The 17,907-nt window shown below is 48.0% G+C and overlaps 2 protein-coding genes across 2 annotated transcripts; one reads left to right on the top strand and one right to left on the bottom strand.

The window, feature by feature from the left end:
• Positions 1-72: 72 nt before the first annotated feature.
• On the top strand, positions 73-2,304 carry RPS25 (ribosomal protein S25). Its single transcript, XM_070426201.1, has 5 exons — positions 73-181; positions 396-491; positions 1,322-1,505; positions 2,055-2,156; positions 2,256-2,304. The coding sequence occupies exons 1-4, from the start codon at positions 179-181 to the stop codon at positions 2,147-2,149; spliced, it is 378 nt and encodes a 125-aa protein (XP_070282302.1). The 5' UTR covers positions 73-178; the 3' UTR covers positions 2,150-2,156; positions 2,256-2,304.
• On the bottom strand, positions 2,269-11,614 carry CENATAC (centrosomal AT-AC splicing factor). Its single transcript, XM_070426199.1, has 11 exons — positions 11,446-11,614; positions 11,154-11,317; positions 10,689-10,787; positions 6,955-7,021; positions 6,831-6,893; positions 6,440-6,504; positions 5,252-5,357; positions 3,873-3,903; positions 2,757-2,846; positions 2,543-2,675; positions 2,269-2,448 (listed from the first exon to the last, which is right to left on the bottom strand). Exons 1-11 carry the CDS (start codon positions 11,563-11,565, stop codon positions 2,385-2,387), a joined length of 1,002 nt encoding a protein of 333 aa, XP_070282300.1. The 5' UTR covers positions 11,566-11,614; the 3' UTR covers positions 2,269-2,384.
• Positions 11,615-17,907: the final 6,293 nt, after the last annotated feature.

Below are 17,907 nucleotides of genomic sequence, written 5' to 3'. Positions count from 1 at the left end.
CTTCCGGCTCCACTGAGGGGCGGGGCCTCGGGCGCCCTCCGCGGGCCCCGCCCCTTGCCCCTTGCCCCGGAAGCGCTCGCAGGCGGGGACGGCTTCTGCGCCTGGTGGGGAGCGGCACTTCCTCTCGGGCCGACATCTTGGCGAGGCAGCAGCGCGTCCGTGCTCTCCGAGTCCCGCGATGGTGAGTCCAGCGCTGCGGCCCGGACGCCGGCGGCGCTGTGTCCGCGCGGTGGAGGCTCCGCGGGAGGGACCCCTGGGACTGCGGGCTGCAGCCTGGGGCGGGCGGCCCCGCTCACCACGTGCTCCGCTGGGGACCGGGCCGGGCCGGATCGGGTGCGGTAGTGGGGGTCTGGGCCGCGCTAGCAGCCGACGGTATCCCCATTTTTCTTCAACAGCCGCCCAAGGACGACAAGAAGAAGAAAGATGCTGGAAAGTCGGCCAAGAAAGACAAGGACCCCGTGAACAAGTCGGGGGGCAAGGCCAAAAAGAAGGTAGGAGTGAGCCCCTCTTTTTTTTTTTTTTTATATTTTAATAATTTTTATTTCTTAAAGTGTTACAAAGAGTATTACATATGTCTCCTTTTTTCCCCCCCTTGACATTCCCCCGGCCCCTACCCCCCGCCCCCCCCGCCCCGTGTCTTGTGTCCATTGGTTAATCTTATATGCATGCATATAACTCCTTCAGTTGGTCTCTTAATTCCCCCCCCAACCCTCCCCAGGCTTCCCACTGTAGTTTAACATTCTGTTCAATGTTGCTCTGCTTCTGTATCTACCCCTGTTCATCAGTCCATACTGGTCCCCTTTATTTGTCCCAACCTCACTGGAGTAGTCTCAACCGGAGTGAGCCCCTCTTAAGAGTAAGGGAAACGGGCGCCCGTCCCAGATGGCCGTATCAGATGGCGTTTAGCATTGTGGGGTGTAGAGTCAGACTGCTAGAGCTGAGGCGCCTGCCTCCATCCTCGCTTTTCCTCCTCATTTGAAGAACGGGGTGTGGTGCATGCTACTTGGAAATTCAACAAGTGTGCTTAAAGACATTTGTTCTGGTGCCTCGCGTGTAACATTCTGAAGAGTCCAGTGGGACTTAACCTATACCCCAAAGTCTAATTTATGTGATGCCATTAAAGGTTACCAGGGTCTCTCTTACCTTATATCCTGGCTAATTATTTGAATCTTACTTTGTAGAGTTTCTGCATATTCTGAGTTTCCAGGCCCAGGAACCTCAGTCCCGTCACCCTGTCCGCCCTGCCAATACAGGGGTTGTCTGGGAGAGCGAGGGGGATTCTATCAGGAGCACTTACCCTTCCTTTTGTTTTTGTGAGCAGAAGTGGTCCAAAGGCAAAGTTCGGGACAAGCTCAATAACCTGGTCTTGTTTGACAAAGCCACATACGACAAGCTCTGTAAGGAGGTTCCCAACTACAAGCTCATAACCCCAGCTGTGGTCTCCGAGAGGCTGAAGATTCGCGGCTCCTTGGCCAGGGCAGCCCTTCAGGAGCTCCTTAGTAAAGGTGAGAGGGGAATATTGCACTGAAGTGGTTTTGCACATTATTTTTAAAACATATTTTTATTGATTTGAGAGAGGAGAAAAAGAAACATCAATGATGAGAATCATTGATGGGCTGCCCCCTGCACACCCCACACTAGGGATGGAGCCCACAACCCAGGCAGGTGACTTCCTGGTTTATAGATCGATGCTCAACCACAGCAGCTGGGCTGCACAGTGAATTGTCATGACCATGTTAGCCACCTTAAATCTTTTAACTGGAATTTTTAAAAAAAAAGGCTTAGGCTAACCAGTGATGGTTATTAATATGATTCTGGCATGTCATTTTTGTGCTCTGGCCCTCGAGGCAGTTTGGTGGCACTATGTGTAGTGCCTAATGTGGAAGAAGTGCTGTGAGGGTGGCCATCTTGAGCAGAGATGGTGGGTCCCTAATTAGGTTATCACCCAGAATGTAGGCATGTCTGTTACTAAATTCATGCTCAAATTCAGCAATTCTGTTTTAGGAAGGGGTATAACAGCATTGCTATATGAAAGCCTTGTTCTTTCTCCTTAGGACTTATTAAACTAGTCTCAAAGCACAGAGCTCAAGTGATTTACACCAGAAACACCAAAGGTGGGGACGCCCCGGCTGCTGGAGAAGATGCATGAACAATAGGTGAGCAAGAATCCAGGGGCTCACAGTGCAGGAAGTATGTGTCCTCTTTATAAGGCCATAGACTAATGCTTTTTAATTTAATTTTTTTTTTTTTTATAGATCTCACCGGCTGTACATTTTGAAAAATAAACCTTTATTAAATCAGTAAGTGGGTATGTCTTTTTCCTAAGCTAGGCAGTCACAAAAGGTAGCGGGCGGGGCTGGATTTGCTGACATGGCTTCTAAGCCTTATGAAACCATTTTCTTTGACTGCTGTTTGTTCCTTGTTGCAGCTTCAGTTTTGAATTGATGCCTGAAAGGAAATGAAGGGTTAACAGGGCAAAAGGATAACATTTCCAAAGGAGTGGTGGTGGTGGTGGGTTGGGGTCCTGACCCTGGACCCAAACCTGGATTGCCAGCGGCGTCCATTGTTCCAGACCCGGCCAAAAGAGGGCAGCCAGCCTGCACTGGTGTTGGAGCTGTGGTCAAAGTTGGCCCCAACTCTGTCTGGAGGGAGTTTCTTCAATTTCTGTTTTTCCTCTATAATGATAAGTAAATGATTTTATTTGAGTAGGAAGATTTAAAGAGCCCCCACTGCCATTCTTGAGTTAGTTTGCTCACTTTCTTTAAGAAATTCTTCATAGGAAGGTCCTATTTGTTGGTTCCCAGAGCTGTGTTCCTCATCTTGGGCCATCCAGGGCGGTGTGGCACCTGGAAAAGACCTGTTAGTTACTTTGAGAATGACCTGTGCTGCATGTACCAACACTTCTTTTATTGTTGAGGACTACTACACTTTCCATTTGTTGAGGCATATTGTTTTCAATTTGGGGCTACTATGACCTTGTGTATAAGCCTTTCTTTACTCTTGGAATGGCTGGATCATAACATGTTTAACTTTAAGGAATTGCTTGACTGTTTTCCAAAGTGGCTGTGCCATTTTACATTGCACCAGCAATGAGTAAGTTCTTCCAGTACATGCCCAGTCTTTCATGTAGCCATTCTGAAGAACATCTTTTTATATGCCTTTATTGAGTTTTGAGTTCTTGATATATTCAGGACCCAAGCCCTTCATCAGATGGTTTTCTTTTTCTTTTCATTCCCATCCTGACCCCCATACCCTATGGAAATCATCAGCTTGTTCTCTATGTGGGTCTGTTTCTGTCTTGTTTTTTTTTCAGATTCCACATATAAATGAGATTGTATGGTAGTTGTCATTTTCTGACTTATTTCACTCAGCATAATATTCTCTAGGTCCAAATGGCAAGCGTTCGTTTTTATTGCTGATATACACATCACATCTTTCTCCCTTTATCTATTGATGGAGAGCTACATTGCAGTTAGTGCTTTATCTTAACTTTATTTCTCCTGGTGGACCGTGCTTGGTGCAATACCAGGCTGATGCATGGAGTGGATGGAGCAAGTTCCTATTCCATCTCCCTGCTCCAAAAGTCCATCTGATATATTGTCCTCAGATAAAGGTCAGATAAAGGATGTATCTGTATTAAACTGGTCGACAGTAGATACTATGCCCTGGCAGGGTAGCTCAGTTGGTTAGGTTGTGGATTCCATCCCAGTTGGGGCACATATAAGAATCAACAAATGAATGCATAAGGAACAACAAATCGATGTTTCTCAAGAAAAACACAGTTATTACACTTGATCTTAGCCAGAAGGCCAAGAAGCCACTCAATTTTGCTTTAAAAAAAAATTACCTCTTACAGTTTGAGAAACACTTACCTGAGTGGATGTTACCAAGTCCTGGTGTGTCCTGTAGTTGGAAGTGGAAAAAAAACACCCTAGATATAGAAAGCCAAGAGATAATAGGATACTCACAGCTAGAGAAAGGGCAAACTTTCTAGGAGGTGGGTGGAACCAATGCCACAATGCTAATTCTGTGCCCTGTTGATGCTAATTCCTAAGAGCACAGTGAACCATTGCAAGTCCAGTCCACAAGAGACTTACGGTCTTCATAGAGAAGATGTGCCTGCTATATGCCAGGTAAACAAAACCCTTTTCTCACAACATACATGTTGGGAAAGAGAATAAGCACAAGTTACATTCACAGACTTTTACATGGTACTACGTCCATTTATAAGAGATGACTTCAGATAAGCCTTCCAGGAAGTGTGACATTTGAGCTAAAACCTGGAGGTAACTAGGTGATGAGGAAAAGAAAGCATGTTTAAGGCAACAGCAACTGCATGTGCACAAAGGGAAGAGCACAATATAGCTGGGGTAAAGACTAAAGAGAGGCCTGGCTGGTGTGGCTCAGAGGTTGAGCATTGACCAGGTCACTCGTTTGATTCCCAGTCAGGACACACGCCCGGGTTGTGGGCTCAGTTCCCAGTGGGGTACTTGCAGGAGGCAGCCGATCCATGATTCTCTCTCATCATTGATGTTTCTATCTCTGTCCCTCTCCCTTCCTCTCTGAAATTAGAAAAAAAAGACAAGACAGCAGGTGGTGCGATGATTTTTTGTGTGTCGGAAACAGGAATGCAGGGGGGAGGGCTAGGAACTATTTCAAGAGACCAACAATGGCCCTGGCTGGTTTGGCTCAGCGGATAGAGTGTGGGCCTGCGGACTGAAGGGTCCCAGGTTCGATTCCAGTCAAGGGCATGTACCTGGGTTGCGGGCACATCCCCAGTAGGGGGTGTGCAAGAGGCAGCTGATTAATGTTTCTATCTCATTGATGATTCTAACTCTATCCCTCTCCCTTCCTCTCTGTAAAAAATCAATAAAATATATATTAAAAAAAAAAAAAAAACCAACAATGTACTGAGGTCAAATGGACATACTTGATAGGATTGGAAGATGGAGGGGAGAGGATCTGCATCTAAGCCTATTGGAAATGCAGGAGGGGTTTAATTACAGATGCCTGTGGGACACCTGGGAAGGTAATAAACTGGACCAGTGGCTTCTCCAGATGATATAAGTTGGGTGTTGGTACTCCTAAGTGGTGGTGGGACAACAGGTGTGGATGGAGGGTGAGAAACACTACTAGAAAACAATGCGGCAAGAAAACCCTGCAGTGCAGACTGGGTAGGAAACCTGGGAGAGATGGGTGTCTAGGGAGCTGAGGGGCATCTGTGCTTTCCTGGCTTGCTTGTCCATTGTACCTGATGACCAATGAATGTCAGAGGTTGTCCTGTCTCCATCCAGTCAAGTTCTGGGGCAGGTGGCAGGTCCAAATATGAGGGCCACTGTGAGGTGGAGGTTATTTGACTGAAAAGGACAAAACAGGAGCCAGGCTGGCAAATGAGGTCCTTGATCATGAGGACAGCAAAGATGCGATTTGTTCCCATATCCCAGCCAAAAGTTACAGAATGCTGCCCTAGCTGGTTTGGCTCGGTGATAGACCATCAGCTTGTGGACTGAAGGGTCCCAGGTTTGATTCCAATCAAGGGCACATGCCCAGGTTGCGGGCTTAATCCGCAGAAGGGATCGTGCAGGAGGCAACCAATCATCACTGATTCTCTCATTGATGTTTCTACCTCTTTCTCCCTCTCCCTCTCTGAAATCAATAGTCCTATATAATAAAAGAGAAACATGCAAATCAGTCATCCCTTCGCTATGCTCAAGCCATGCCCACCAGCCAACTGGAGCGATATGCAAATTAGCCCGACGATGGCGGCAGCCGTGGAGCTGGAGGCTTGGGTTGCCCCAGGCGACCTACGGAGGAAGGAGGAAGCCAAGCTTTCCGCCTGCCCTGGCCTCTGCTGAAGGAGTGGCTGGGGGCCTGGGTCACAGGGAGCGGGGCGGGCGCCAGGCAGCCGGGAGCGGGGCAGGAAGTGCTGCGTCGCCATGGCAGAAGTTCCCACCCCGTAGCTGCTTGCTCATTCACTTACTCGCTCATTCATTCACTCATTCACTTACTCATTTATTCACTCACTCAGCAAACACTCCCAAGTCCCTGGCGCCAGGCACTGAAGGTGAAGCAGGATAAGACAGAGCTATGTGCTCAAGATGTTAGTAATTCAGTAGGGCGAAGCAAGCACATGAACGAGACGCACTGTACTGGGTTTGGTGAGGGCTGTAACTAACGCCAACTTTGTTCTCTTGATAAAAATGGGGCCTCAGGAGCCAGGCTGCCCCAAGCCTGTAGGCCTGCGCCTAGGCCCTGAGTGGCCGGGGTCCCGGAACATGACAGAGGGTGCAGGTTGGGCTGAGGGATCTTCCCACCCCCCCCCCCCCCACACACACACACACGAATTTCATGCACTGGGCTACTCGTACATATATATATATAAAAGTTATAGAGTCTATAACAGGTCAAAACTCTCAACAAGATTCCCCTCCAATCTTACCTGGTTGTCCCTTTCCAGCTTCCAGGTGCCGAAGAGCCCTCTTCTGGGTCTGGCACTGCCTGAGACTGAGTTTGATTCAGGAAAAATAAATGTGTCTAGGATGCTTAAGAGTCTATCTAGGCCATGCTCCCACCCTCCAGCAGGAAACAAATTGGCATATGGAGGGTACTGCCCATCTTGCAAACACCCCCTCCCCCTCCGTCTCCCAGCCCTCCCCACATCTTCTCCACTGATAAGGCCTGACCCCTAGTGGACAGGTAAGGGAATTCAACCAGAGCAGGTGAAGCATGGAGTCCATGAGTTTTAGAGCTGATAGGTGAAATGCTGGACCTGGGAGAACCAGGAATCAGTGGATTTGGATACTGCTCTGGCTTCTCCAAGGGAAACCAACCTCTAAGATGGACCGAACCACCTCCTGCCGGCTGTGCTCCACCTCTCGAATATGAGCTGCCATCTGTGGGAGAGAGGTTGCTTAGATAGGTACAAGATCATGGGGCTGGGTCCCTTTAACTTACCTCTTTGATCACCTCGTCCTCTTTTTCCTCATAGGAATCCAAACCTTTTACCATGGATTTCTTGAATCTAAAAAGAAAAAGGGCAAGTCAGCCCAGAACCTCAGGCCCTGCCAATTGTGAAAAGATCCTCAGTAGATAATGTTTTCTTTAAATTTTTAGTAATTTCAAACTCACAGAAAGAAAATAGTACAATGAACACCTGTGCACTTCTCATCCAGACTCACTGTTAACATTTTTTCATACTGGCTCCACTTCTCTTTTATACACACATTTCTTTTTTGCCAAAGCAAAAATGGATTTTAGACATCATGAGACAACTCTAAATACTTCAGCATTCATCTCCTGAGGGCATCTATGGAACCATGAAACCATTACCACATTTATGAAAATCAATTACTCTTTGATATTCAAATTATCCCATATGTGGCTATTGAGACCCTCTTCAAACCAGCTCTTGTCCTCTGGACCACTCCATGGCTCACCGTGTACTTTCCCTGCTCCAGCCTGAAATCAACTGTTCTCCAATGAGATCTGGTTTCTTGCAGTGGAAAGTCATATTTAGAAACAAAGAGCTGAGTGTTAGTCAAGTTCTTACTGCTCCACAGGTGTCACCTACAGCTCTTTCAGAGGATAGAGCTCCGATTTCCTTAAATGAAAATTCATACTGATACCTCCCAACCAAATCCCTCCATCCTACTGGTCTCTTTCTTCTGCCATACTGAAATCCCCGGCTCCCAACAACATCAATAGACAGTTTACTATTGAACAACATGGGGTTAGGGCACCAACTCCTGCACAGTTGAAATCCAGGTATGACTACAGTTGGCCCTCAGCATACGCACTCGCAACTGGGGAGTTGGCTCTTGAACAACATGGGTTTGATCTGCGTTGGTCCACTGAAAACGTGTATAAGTGGACCCATGCAGTCCAAACCCATGTTCAAGGGTAAACTGTATTTAAAGTTACTTTATCCTACAACACACACACAAAAGTATCAGAACACCAATATTACTATTAACAGTAAAACTAGGCACAGCTCAAGATTTCTTTTCAGTTCTTTAGTCCTTAGAAAATATCCTTCAAAGATGTACAGTCAGAATGTTGTGTACAAAAGTTACTTGAGGCCTAGCCGGTTTGTTTCAGTGGATAGTCCCGCCTGTGGACTGAAGGGTCCCAGATTCGATTCCGAGCAAGGGCATATGCCCAGGTTGTGGGCTCAATCCTCAGTAGGGGGTGTGCAGGAGGAGCCAACCAATGATTCTCATCATTAATGTTTCTATCTCTCCCTCTCCCTTTCTCTCTGAAATCAATAAAAATATGTATTTTTTAAAAAGTTACTTGAATTCTTATTCTTTTGTGATTGTTATCAATTTGATTTATAATTAGGGAAATTTGTCTTTGCAATCAATTTTAGGATCTGTTTTCTAACTGAAAAAAAAAAAATTTAAATCCTCACCCAAGTATATTTTTTCCATTGATTTCTAGAGAGTGGAAGGGAGGGAGGAGGGAGACAAAAACATCAACGTGAGAGAGACACATCAACAGATTGCCCCCCACAACATATCCCCACTGGGGCTCAGGAACATGCAACCAAGGTACATGCCCTTGACCAAAAATCGAACCCGTGACTCTGGTGTGCGGGCCAACGCTCTAACCACTGAGAAAACAGGCCAGGGCTCTAAATGAAATTTTAATTTGTGGGGGAACAGCTCTCCCACGGTGCCCTAGCAGCCCTGCGTGTAGTCGCACAGGCAAAGCCTTGAACTGCAGTTTGTCAGCCTTGACTGAATGCCTGTGTGATCCCAGAACACAAGAGTTCAGGAGGCCTGGAAGGCACTGAGGCCATCTCCACCCTCTCTTCCCTGGGAGGCTGCCATGAGACAGTTTCTCACCAACCCCCAGGTTCCGATGAGGTTCTGATGAGGTCCAGGCTTTCTGCCCTGCCCTCACAGAGCAGAGCTGCAACCTGAGAGCCATGCAGCTGCACCTTCAGCCGACACCTGGCTCCCAGCCACTCCCCACATTCATGCTGAGGTCCCCCAGCCCTTTCTGTTTCAGTGCGGTCCTTTCTGGCAAGCTGGACAAGGACCTGGGAGGCTGGCACTTTGGGCTTACTCCCTTTGCTCTCTATGTAAGTAATAAACTGTCTAAACCTAAAAGCGGCTCATTTTATCATTACTGGTCAATCAGGCTCGGCCTTGTCTGGTCTTACGTGTGGTCTTAAAATGTACAAGATTAGCCCTGGCTGGTGTGGTACAGTGTTGGAGCATCAGCCCATGCACTGGAGTTGCAGGTTGTATTCCCAGTCAAGGGCATGTGCCTGGGTTGGGGGTTCACTCCCTGCCCTCTGGTGGAGCACGTGTGGGAGGCAATAGTTGATGTGCCATCCATGTTTCTCTCCCTCCCTCCCTCCCACTCTCTTTGAAAAGCAATGCAAAAAATATCAAGTGAGGATTAACAACAAAATTTATACAGTTAAAAGTCAAAACTATCCTCCTATATAATAAAAGCCCAGCTACTGAATGGCAGAACGAGCAGAACAACCAGTCGACCAGTTGCTATGATGCACTGACCACCAGGGGGGCAGACAATTAATGCAGGGGCTGCCCCCTGGAGGTCAGTGTGCTCCCACAGCGGCCGATCCCTGCAGGCCACGCCCCTCACCAGTGCATGAATCCTGTGCACCAGGCCTCTAGTATTTAAATAAATTCCAAGAGTCTGTCCTCATAATTCTCAATCATAAACTTTTCTGCTTAACTATCCTTCAAAAACCCTATGTGGCTGGGTAATGAGACGTGAGTGCTTTTTGGCCTCAGATTCCCATCTCCTAGCCTGAGCCACAGGTGTGAAAGCAGGTAGTGGGAATTAAGCATTTCTTTCTTTTTGTTTAAGTGTTGGGTCTTTATTTTATTTATTTATTTATTTAATATATTTTTTAATTGATTTCAGAGAAGGGAGAGGGAGAGAGAAACAACAATGATGAGAGAGAATCATTGATTGGCTGTCTCCTGCACGTCCCCTACTGGGGATCCTGCCCAAAACCTGGGCATGTGCCCTTGACTGGAATTGAACCCAGGACCCTTCAGGCGGCTCTATCCACGGAGCCAAACCAGCTAAGGTGGATTTAAGCATTTCTGATCATTCCCTCATTATCCTTCACACTGAGTAGAAAGGAATAATAGATACCAAGAGATATCATGAGTTTTTCTGTAAGGGCTCCACATTCATAATCTCAATATGGTCCCAATACAAGTGGTGTCGTGCGGCTGCCTGTGACCTTTCCTGGAGGCAGCCAGCACTCACATTCCCTCTGGGCTGACCAGTTTCCCGCACCTCCGTTTCTAAGGGTCCTCCAGAGGCCGAGAGGGTCTAAAACTATTAAGAGTGGGTACTGGGTCTGAAATCAATAAGAAAATATAAAACAAAAAAAAAAGAGTGGGTACTGGGTGGGCACTTGTATTCATTGTGCCACACTTAAGTAATTGATTAGAGTCAACCTTTACTACCTATTCTCTATTTGCTAAATCCCATCCCCAACTAGATTATAAACCTCTCAAAGACGTGTCTTATTTCTTTTGTGTCCAATATAATACCTAGAGTAATGAGTCCTTTGAAGACAACAGACACTTATACATTCTTTACTAAACTTTCCAACTAAGAGGAAGCTCTAGTACTTGACACAGGCCCAGAGAATTCACATTCTGCCACTTCATCCTTCATAAGCAGCGACTTACTGTGCATACTCTTGAGGGGAGATGAGAAACTTCTCTTTCATCTGAAACTCAGCCTTGTTCTCCCACCAGAATCGGTTTGTTGCTTTCTTATGCTCTGGGCTGGGAATAGAGAATATGGATCATCTCAATGATAGATTATAGACTATTGCTCAGATATTAGCCAGGCGCTAGGTAAGTAATGCCAGCTGACATCTGGCAAGGCTGGCAGGGAAATAGTCACATCTTCTAGCTGTCCGGTCTCCGTCCTCAAATAACAATGCGAGAACCCGAGGAGGTGAGTGACGGGAGGTGACTTCGAGCTGGCCGCCCTGCTGGCTTTCCCAGCGAGACCCCCCACACCGCTGGGGCCCTGCAGCCCTAGCCTAGGGGAGGCTACCTCTAAGGGTGGCCATCCAACCCCGGGTCGGATCCTCCTCCCACGTGTGCAGGCGGACAGGCCCGCGGAGGCCCCCGGCCGGACCTCACCTGGCCAGGTGCTCCAGCAGCCCCCCGTGCAGCACCGTCAGGCTTCCGTGGCTGAGGTGTGTGCGCACCTCACAGCCGCAGCACAGGCACCAGCAGCGCCGCTCGTGCTCGGGCACGTACCGCTCCACCTGCGCCGAGCGGACGGCCTTGCGGGCGGCCTCCACCTGCGGGAGAGGCGGGATGACCGGAGGAGGCCAAGTGGGAGCCCGAGTGGGGCCCCCGAGCGAGACGCCCCCAATCCCATCGGGTCCTCACTGGTCTGCCCGCCCGTCCCCAAGCCGCCCGCCCGCACCTGGGGCAGGAGCCGGTCCAAAGCCGCCTGCAGCTGCCGCCGGTGCTTGCGGCTGTAGACGTGCCCGCGGCCGCAGAAGAAGGTCTGGCGGCACAGAGGGCAGCGCTGCGCGGGAGCCATCGGCCCGGGGCGTGGGAAAGCGATGCCCGGCAGGTCCTACGCGACCTGTGACCCCTCACCCCTGGGGGCGGGGCGGGGCGGGCCCGTCTGCGGCTGCGCGGCCCCTCCCCCCGGCTCCCCTCCGCTCATGCGCTGTGGGCCGTCAATAGCCCGTGGTGCCGCCCAGCCCGGAAGCCGCCAGAAAAAGGAGCCACAAAAGGCCGGGAAAGGGGATGGCGTGCAGGTGCGGGGAGGAGCTCGCCAGCAGGCGGCACTGCGGCCGAAAACCACACCCACCTCGGGGTATTGACGACCCCTATTGGGCGACGCAGCGGACCTGACCTAGTAACGCAGGGTGCTCACGTGGGTCCAGCTCCGCACGAACTGCCGCAGTGATGCTCACGGAACCCTATATGGCTGCCGCTGTTTCTTAGAATGCTCTATTTACTTACTAGAGGCCCGGTGCGTGAGATGCTCAGCCTGGCCTGCGCCCCTCGCAGTCGGGGACCCCTCGGGGGCTGTCGGGCCTAAACCGGCCTGGGACATCCCTCTCGCAGTCCCCCTCTCGCAATCAGGGACGCTGCACGTACTGGTGACCATACTTTTCGTACAGGTGAAAGGCATCTTGCTGCTGTATGGGCAGCTACATTTTTTTGCCCTGATTATAAAAAGTAGTACGTAACATGATCCTTCTGAGGCAGTGGTACCATTTTCCCCACCTTATGGGTGGAAAAACTGAAGCAGAGAGAAGTTAAGTAACTGGCTTTGTCACACAGTTATAAGTGTCAGAATCAGGGCTGACCACAACATGTGCAAGCCAGAGTCCATGCATGTCATCGTGCATCATCCTGTTTTTTCAGTGTTCGAGTAGCCTTGGCAGGTTTTGATTTTTAAATCTAAGCGACTGTTTCCAATATATAGGGTAGGGTCCCTAGGCTTGGTTGGTGATCAGGGCCATCTGTGGGGCGACCGGCGGGCAGGGCAATGGGGTGGGGGGTGTCCCGTTGGCACCCGCCTTGGCTGGCGGCCTGGCGCCTGCTGGCTGGCCCTCCCCTCCCATGACCCCCTCCCCCCCCACACCCATCGCAGCCATCGGGTCATCTCCCCGGGGGGTTGTGGGGGCAGACACTCAAGCTGGTTAGGGGCAGCTCCTGCTTGAGCGTCTGTCCCCTGGTGGTCAGTGCATGTCATTCCGCTGGTCAGTTGATTTGCATATTGGGGTTTTGTTATATAGGATTTTAGAGAGAGAGAGAGACCGAAATTGGCTGTTTCTTGTGTGTACCCTGACTGGAGATCAACACGCAACCAACTGAGCTACGGGCCAGGGCTGCGGTGTACAGTGTACTATTGTTATGGGCATTTTACAGGCAGGAGAACTGAGGCCAGGCGAGGAAGGAACTGTGTAAGGTTGCAGGGGTGCTAAGCAGGGGAGGCAGCACCTTGAGCCCGTGCTCTTGAGCACCTCGGACTATGAGGAGCACAAGCAAAGGGCGGCCATCATCTAAGACGTGATCACAGCCATGCCCAGAGGGCGTTGTGAGCATCACTCCTGTGAAGCGGTAAAGGGGAAACTGTAAAGGGTACAAAATCATTCCTGAGGGTGAGCAGAATTTTCAAGCTGTACACGTGTCAGTCCAGTGAAATTTTTATTCATTCTTTGCAAACCCTTCTCTTAACATCAGCAGCCATCCTGTCTGTCCTGCTCCTAAGCCCTAGGGTGGGCCGAAGGTGAGCTGCTTCTTTCCAAGGCTGAAGTCCTCAGGTCCTGACCTCCGCTCCAGAGTTCCTCCACAGAAGCCTGGGGCCTAGCGCAGACCTGACTTAAAGGATGAGCAGGCAGAAGTGGCCCAGAGTCACAAATCCCTTAGATTTGTTAGGAGTACGGAGTACTCACCTGGTGGGCTACAGTGTCTGCAGGTATATACACAGTCAACTTTACATAATTCCATTTTTTTTTTTAAAAAAAGAAGCTGGAATGGCTTCTTTGTTGTTAGAAAACCCCTATTAATGACGTCAGACTATGCCCAGAAGAAGAAACAAAACTGGTGCACAAATATAACGAAATGCCCAACATTGCTGGAAATAAGAGCAATGTAAAGTTAAAGCAACAATTAACAAAGACTTTAAAAACGAAACATGATGCTCGTGAGGCTGCTGTGAAATTGGCACTCTCAGTACTGATAACCGAGGCTCGGCTCAGCCTCTGGGGAAAGCGCTGCATCAAGAGCCTTAAAAAGCTTCACATCACTTGACAGAGTGATTCTCATTCTGGGAAATTTATTTTAAGGATATAATACTAAAAGAGAAAATGACAGAAAAGAGAAAAGATATCAAACTTTATTTACAATAGCAAAACATTAGAAATAGCTTGAATGTCCAACAATAGCAACATGGTTGAGAAAACTGGGTCATAATATTGGAATATTATGCAATTGGTTCTGTAATGTTTATTGTCCTACCACTTACTACCTGTATGAACATGGACCTGTTACTTAAGCTTTTTTTTAAAATATATTTTTATTGATTTCAAAGAGGAAGGGAGAGGGGAGAGAGAGACAGAAACATCAGGGATGAGAGAGAATCATTGATCAGCTGCCTCCTGCACACCCCCAACCGGGGACCAAGCCCACAACCTGGGCATGTGCCCTTGACCAGAATTGAACTCGGGACTCTTTAGTCCACAGGCCGATGCTCTATCCACTGAGCAACACCAGCTAGGGCATGTTACTTAAGCTTTTAGTGCATCAGTATTTTTGTTGGTAATGAGAATAATCTCTTAGGTTATTCAGAGTATCACTTAGGTAATACTGTCTAGATCATTGACTGGTAATGTGTTCAGTACATTTTAACAGTCGTAAAAAATGTTTATAGCAATGTAGGTAAGTATTTATAATGTGAAGATGGAATATAAAACTATGGTATTAGAAAAAATGTATACAGAAAAACAATATTCATTTAAAAGACTGTGCAAAAGAAAAAATATTGGGAAAAATACACCAACATATTAATATAGTTGTCTGTATGTAAAGTAATTTTTTCTAATAAGACTTTCTGTGTTTTCTAAAAATTTTTAAATTGATTTTAGAGGGGGGGGGAGAAAAAGAGAGAGAAAATCATCAATTTGTTCTACTTATTTATGCTTTTCATTGCTTGCTTCTTGTATGTGCCCTGACTGGAGATGGAACCCTTAACCTTGGTGTGAGGCTCTAACCAACTGAGAAATCCTGCCAAGGCTTTTAGGTTTTCTATAATAAATAGTATAAATGAAAAAAATCCAATAAACTTAAGTTGAAGATTGTACAACCCAGTAAATATACTAAAAATATTGTACCAGAACGACCAGGGCACATACCTAGAATGTGGGTTCTATCCCTGCAGCACATACAGGAGGCAACCAATGGATGTATCTCTCTCACATAAACGTGTCTGTGTCTCTCTCTCCCTTCCTCCCTTTCTACTAGTAAAATCAATAAGAGTTCTTTTTCTTTCTTTTTTTGTTAATCCTCACCTGAGGATATTTTTCCATTGATCTTTTAGAGAGTGTGGAAGAGAGGGAAAGACAGAGAGGAACATTGATGTTGCTGGGGTCCAGCCCCAGCAGGTCCAGGGGTCCCCAAAGGTGTGGACGGAGTCGGTGAAGAAGGAAGGACACGGAGGCAGCATTCAGGTGATCATCATAGTTGGGTTCCTCAGCCAGGTTCTGTTGCCAGGTTCTAGTCAGGTTCTCTTGCCAGGTTCTATCCAGGATCTCCAGCCATGTTCTGTCTAGGTTCTCCAGCCAAGTTCTGTAGCCAGGTTCTGTGTCTAGGTTCTTCAGCCAGGTTCTCTCGCTAGGTTCTGTCTCTAGGTTCTGTCTAGGATCTCCAGTCAAGTACTGTCTCTTGGTTCTCTCTCTAGGTTCTCTGTCTAGGTTCTGTCTCTAGGTTCTGTCTCTGGGTTCTGTCTCTGGGTTCTGTGTCCTGTTGTCTTGTTACATCTGTATTTATACCAGTTGATTCCAATCCTATCAATCTCTATTTCAAAGGTTAGGGCGTTTCTTATATCCATTCCAGGGAGTAAAGATTATGTAGCTTAAGCATGATTGTTTGTAGTTAAAGTGATTAACTACCCACCTGGCACTTAGTTAAGGGGTTTTATCCCCTCCCTAACTTCAGGGAAAAATCCCTACCTGGGGAAACAACCTTTCTCGGAGAGGTGACCTTGGTTAAAACACATAGCGCCAAGAAGGTGAGCAAACATATTAAGAACAGTATGCCAGATATGCCAGGTCCCTTGAAACAGCAAGGATGGACCGGCTCCCGGCAAATTCCCCCTTTTTTATTTTTTAAATGATAGCGCATGCAAATCAGTGGCCACCTCTCAGATTGGGCTGTTTAAGACTCGGAAGAAGACTGGCAAGCAATGACAATAAGCATAGCTATAAACATAGTAGATGAAGCGCACAAGGAGCCTTGTTTCTGTAGAAGGTTGCTGGTCTCTTCAGTCAAGGGATTTCAGCTGTCCTCAAGTCGGTGGTTTGGTTGTCCTTGTTGATCTGGCTAGCGGGCGGCATCATTGGCGACAGGCTTCCCAAAGTGTCAACGAGTTGAAGGGCTGGATCATGGGTCCACCAGGGCTGTGCTTGATGGTGATGTCGGTGTCTGGGGAGGAGTCAGCTGTGCCCTCTGGGTCAGCTGATATGGATGATACCAGGGAGGAGGAGGATGAGGAGATGGAGGGTGGTGTGACATAAGGTTGGATTAGACAGTCTGGAATCCACACAGGTGACTCTGCATCCTGTGGAAATATACAAGCATCTCCTCTCCCCCAGGTTAAAAGTACATCAGGTCCCTTCCAGGCTCCTGTAAGTAAGTTTTTCCATTTGACGAAATAAGTGAGTTTCTGCTAAATGAAAGTTTCTTTTGCTGATTTACTCAGAGTCCTCAGACTTGGCTGAGAGAGTAGCTTCCACTTCTTGCTTTCCTACCATCTGTTGGGCCTCAGTTGTTAACTTCTTCAGCTGATCCTATGTTGGCACCTCAGTCCCTTGCATAGCCTTCCTTTTCTTCTTTTTTCCACTTTTCTGTCATCGGAGCAACTCTAAGTCTTTGGAACGATGAGACAAGGAGCTTCTCTGGGTCCATTGTGGTGATGCACATAATGCATTTACTCAATCCAAGGCAGGCATTAAAAAGAAAAACCCCAAATGCTCTTTTGTATCCATTTTAAGAGTAGGATTGGCGCTTTCCGCTATTACCTGAGTCCTGATCTATCACCCCAGGGAGAGCTTGCCAATCCTGTACTTTTCCAGGGTGGAAAGGCTGCAGTGGGGTTAAGGATAAGGCTCCTTGGGCCTACCTTCTCCCATGCCTTTACATTTACCTTTCCGGCACCTTTCCTTCCTCAGAAAAGCATGGATACACTTCTTGTATAAAACATTCCATCTGACTGGGAGTAACCTTAACTCCTCTGCTAGCAAGCATATGTGTTAAAAGATCAATACAGAGTCTTCTTTCTTTAGATTCAGTATGGCACATCTTCTCAATCTAAGTTCTGTACTATCCACCTTCTTACCCTACTTATCCTCTATAGGGGGGTCTGTAGCACCCTGGTGGAGTCCTATCCGTCCCGAGTGTGGGGGTTCTCAATGGGGGGGGGCTTACCTAGGGGAATCCTGTTCCAGGGGTTCCCAAAGGTGTGGACGGAGTCAGCGAAGACTATCCACCCTCTTTCTACGGTGGAGTCCTATCTGTCCCGAGAGTGGGGCTTACCTAGGGGAATGGGGGGCTTACCTAAGGGTCCCTGTTCGGGCGCCAGTTGTTGGGGTCCAACCCCAGCGGGTCCAGGGGTCCCCAAAGGTGTGGACGGAGTTGGCGAAGAAGGAATGACACGAAGACAGCCTTCAGTTGATCAGCAGCCTAGCCAGGATCTCTAACCAGGATTGCCAGCCAAGTTCTGGCTCTAGGATCTCTTGCCAAGTTCTGTAGTCAGGTTCTGTTCAGGTTCTCCAGCCAGGTTCTGTGTCCATGTTCTCTCGCTAGGTTCTGTCTGTAGGTTCTGTGTCTAGGTTCTCTCTCTAGGTTCTGTCTAGGATCTCCAGCCAAGTCCTGTCTCTAGGTTCTGTCCAGGATCTTTGGCATGTTCTCTCCCTAGGTTCTCTCTCTAGGTTCTGTCCTCTTGCTAGGTTCTGTCTCCTGTTGTCTTGTTACATCTGTATTTATACCAGTTGATTTTAATCCTATCAATTTCTAGTCCAAAGGTTAGGGCATTTCTTATCTCCATTCTAGGGAGTAAAGATTATGTAGCTTACTCTTAGTTAAAGTGATCAACTACCCGCCTGGCACTTAGTTAAGGGGTTTTATTCCCTCCCTGACTTCAGGGAAA

The sequence above is a fragment of the Myotis yumanensis genome, unplaced genomic scaffold (genome assembly GCF_028538775.1).
Source record: "Myotis yumanensis isolate MYYU_CA2020_CCGP unplaced genomic scaffold, mMyoYum1.0.hap1 SCAF_10, whole genome shotgun sequence".
Classification (NCBI taxonomy): Eukaryota; Metazoa; Chordata; class Mammalia; order Chiroptera; family Vespertilionidae; genus Myotis; species Myotis yumanensis.
Note: the sequence above shows the minus strand (reverse complement) of the source record. Positions and strands in the feature narration are given on the sequence as shown.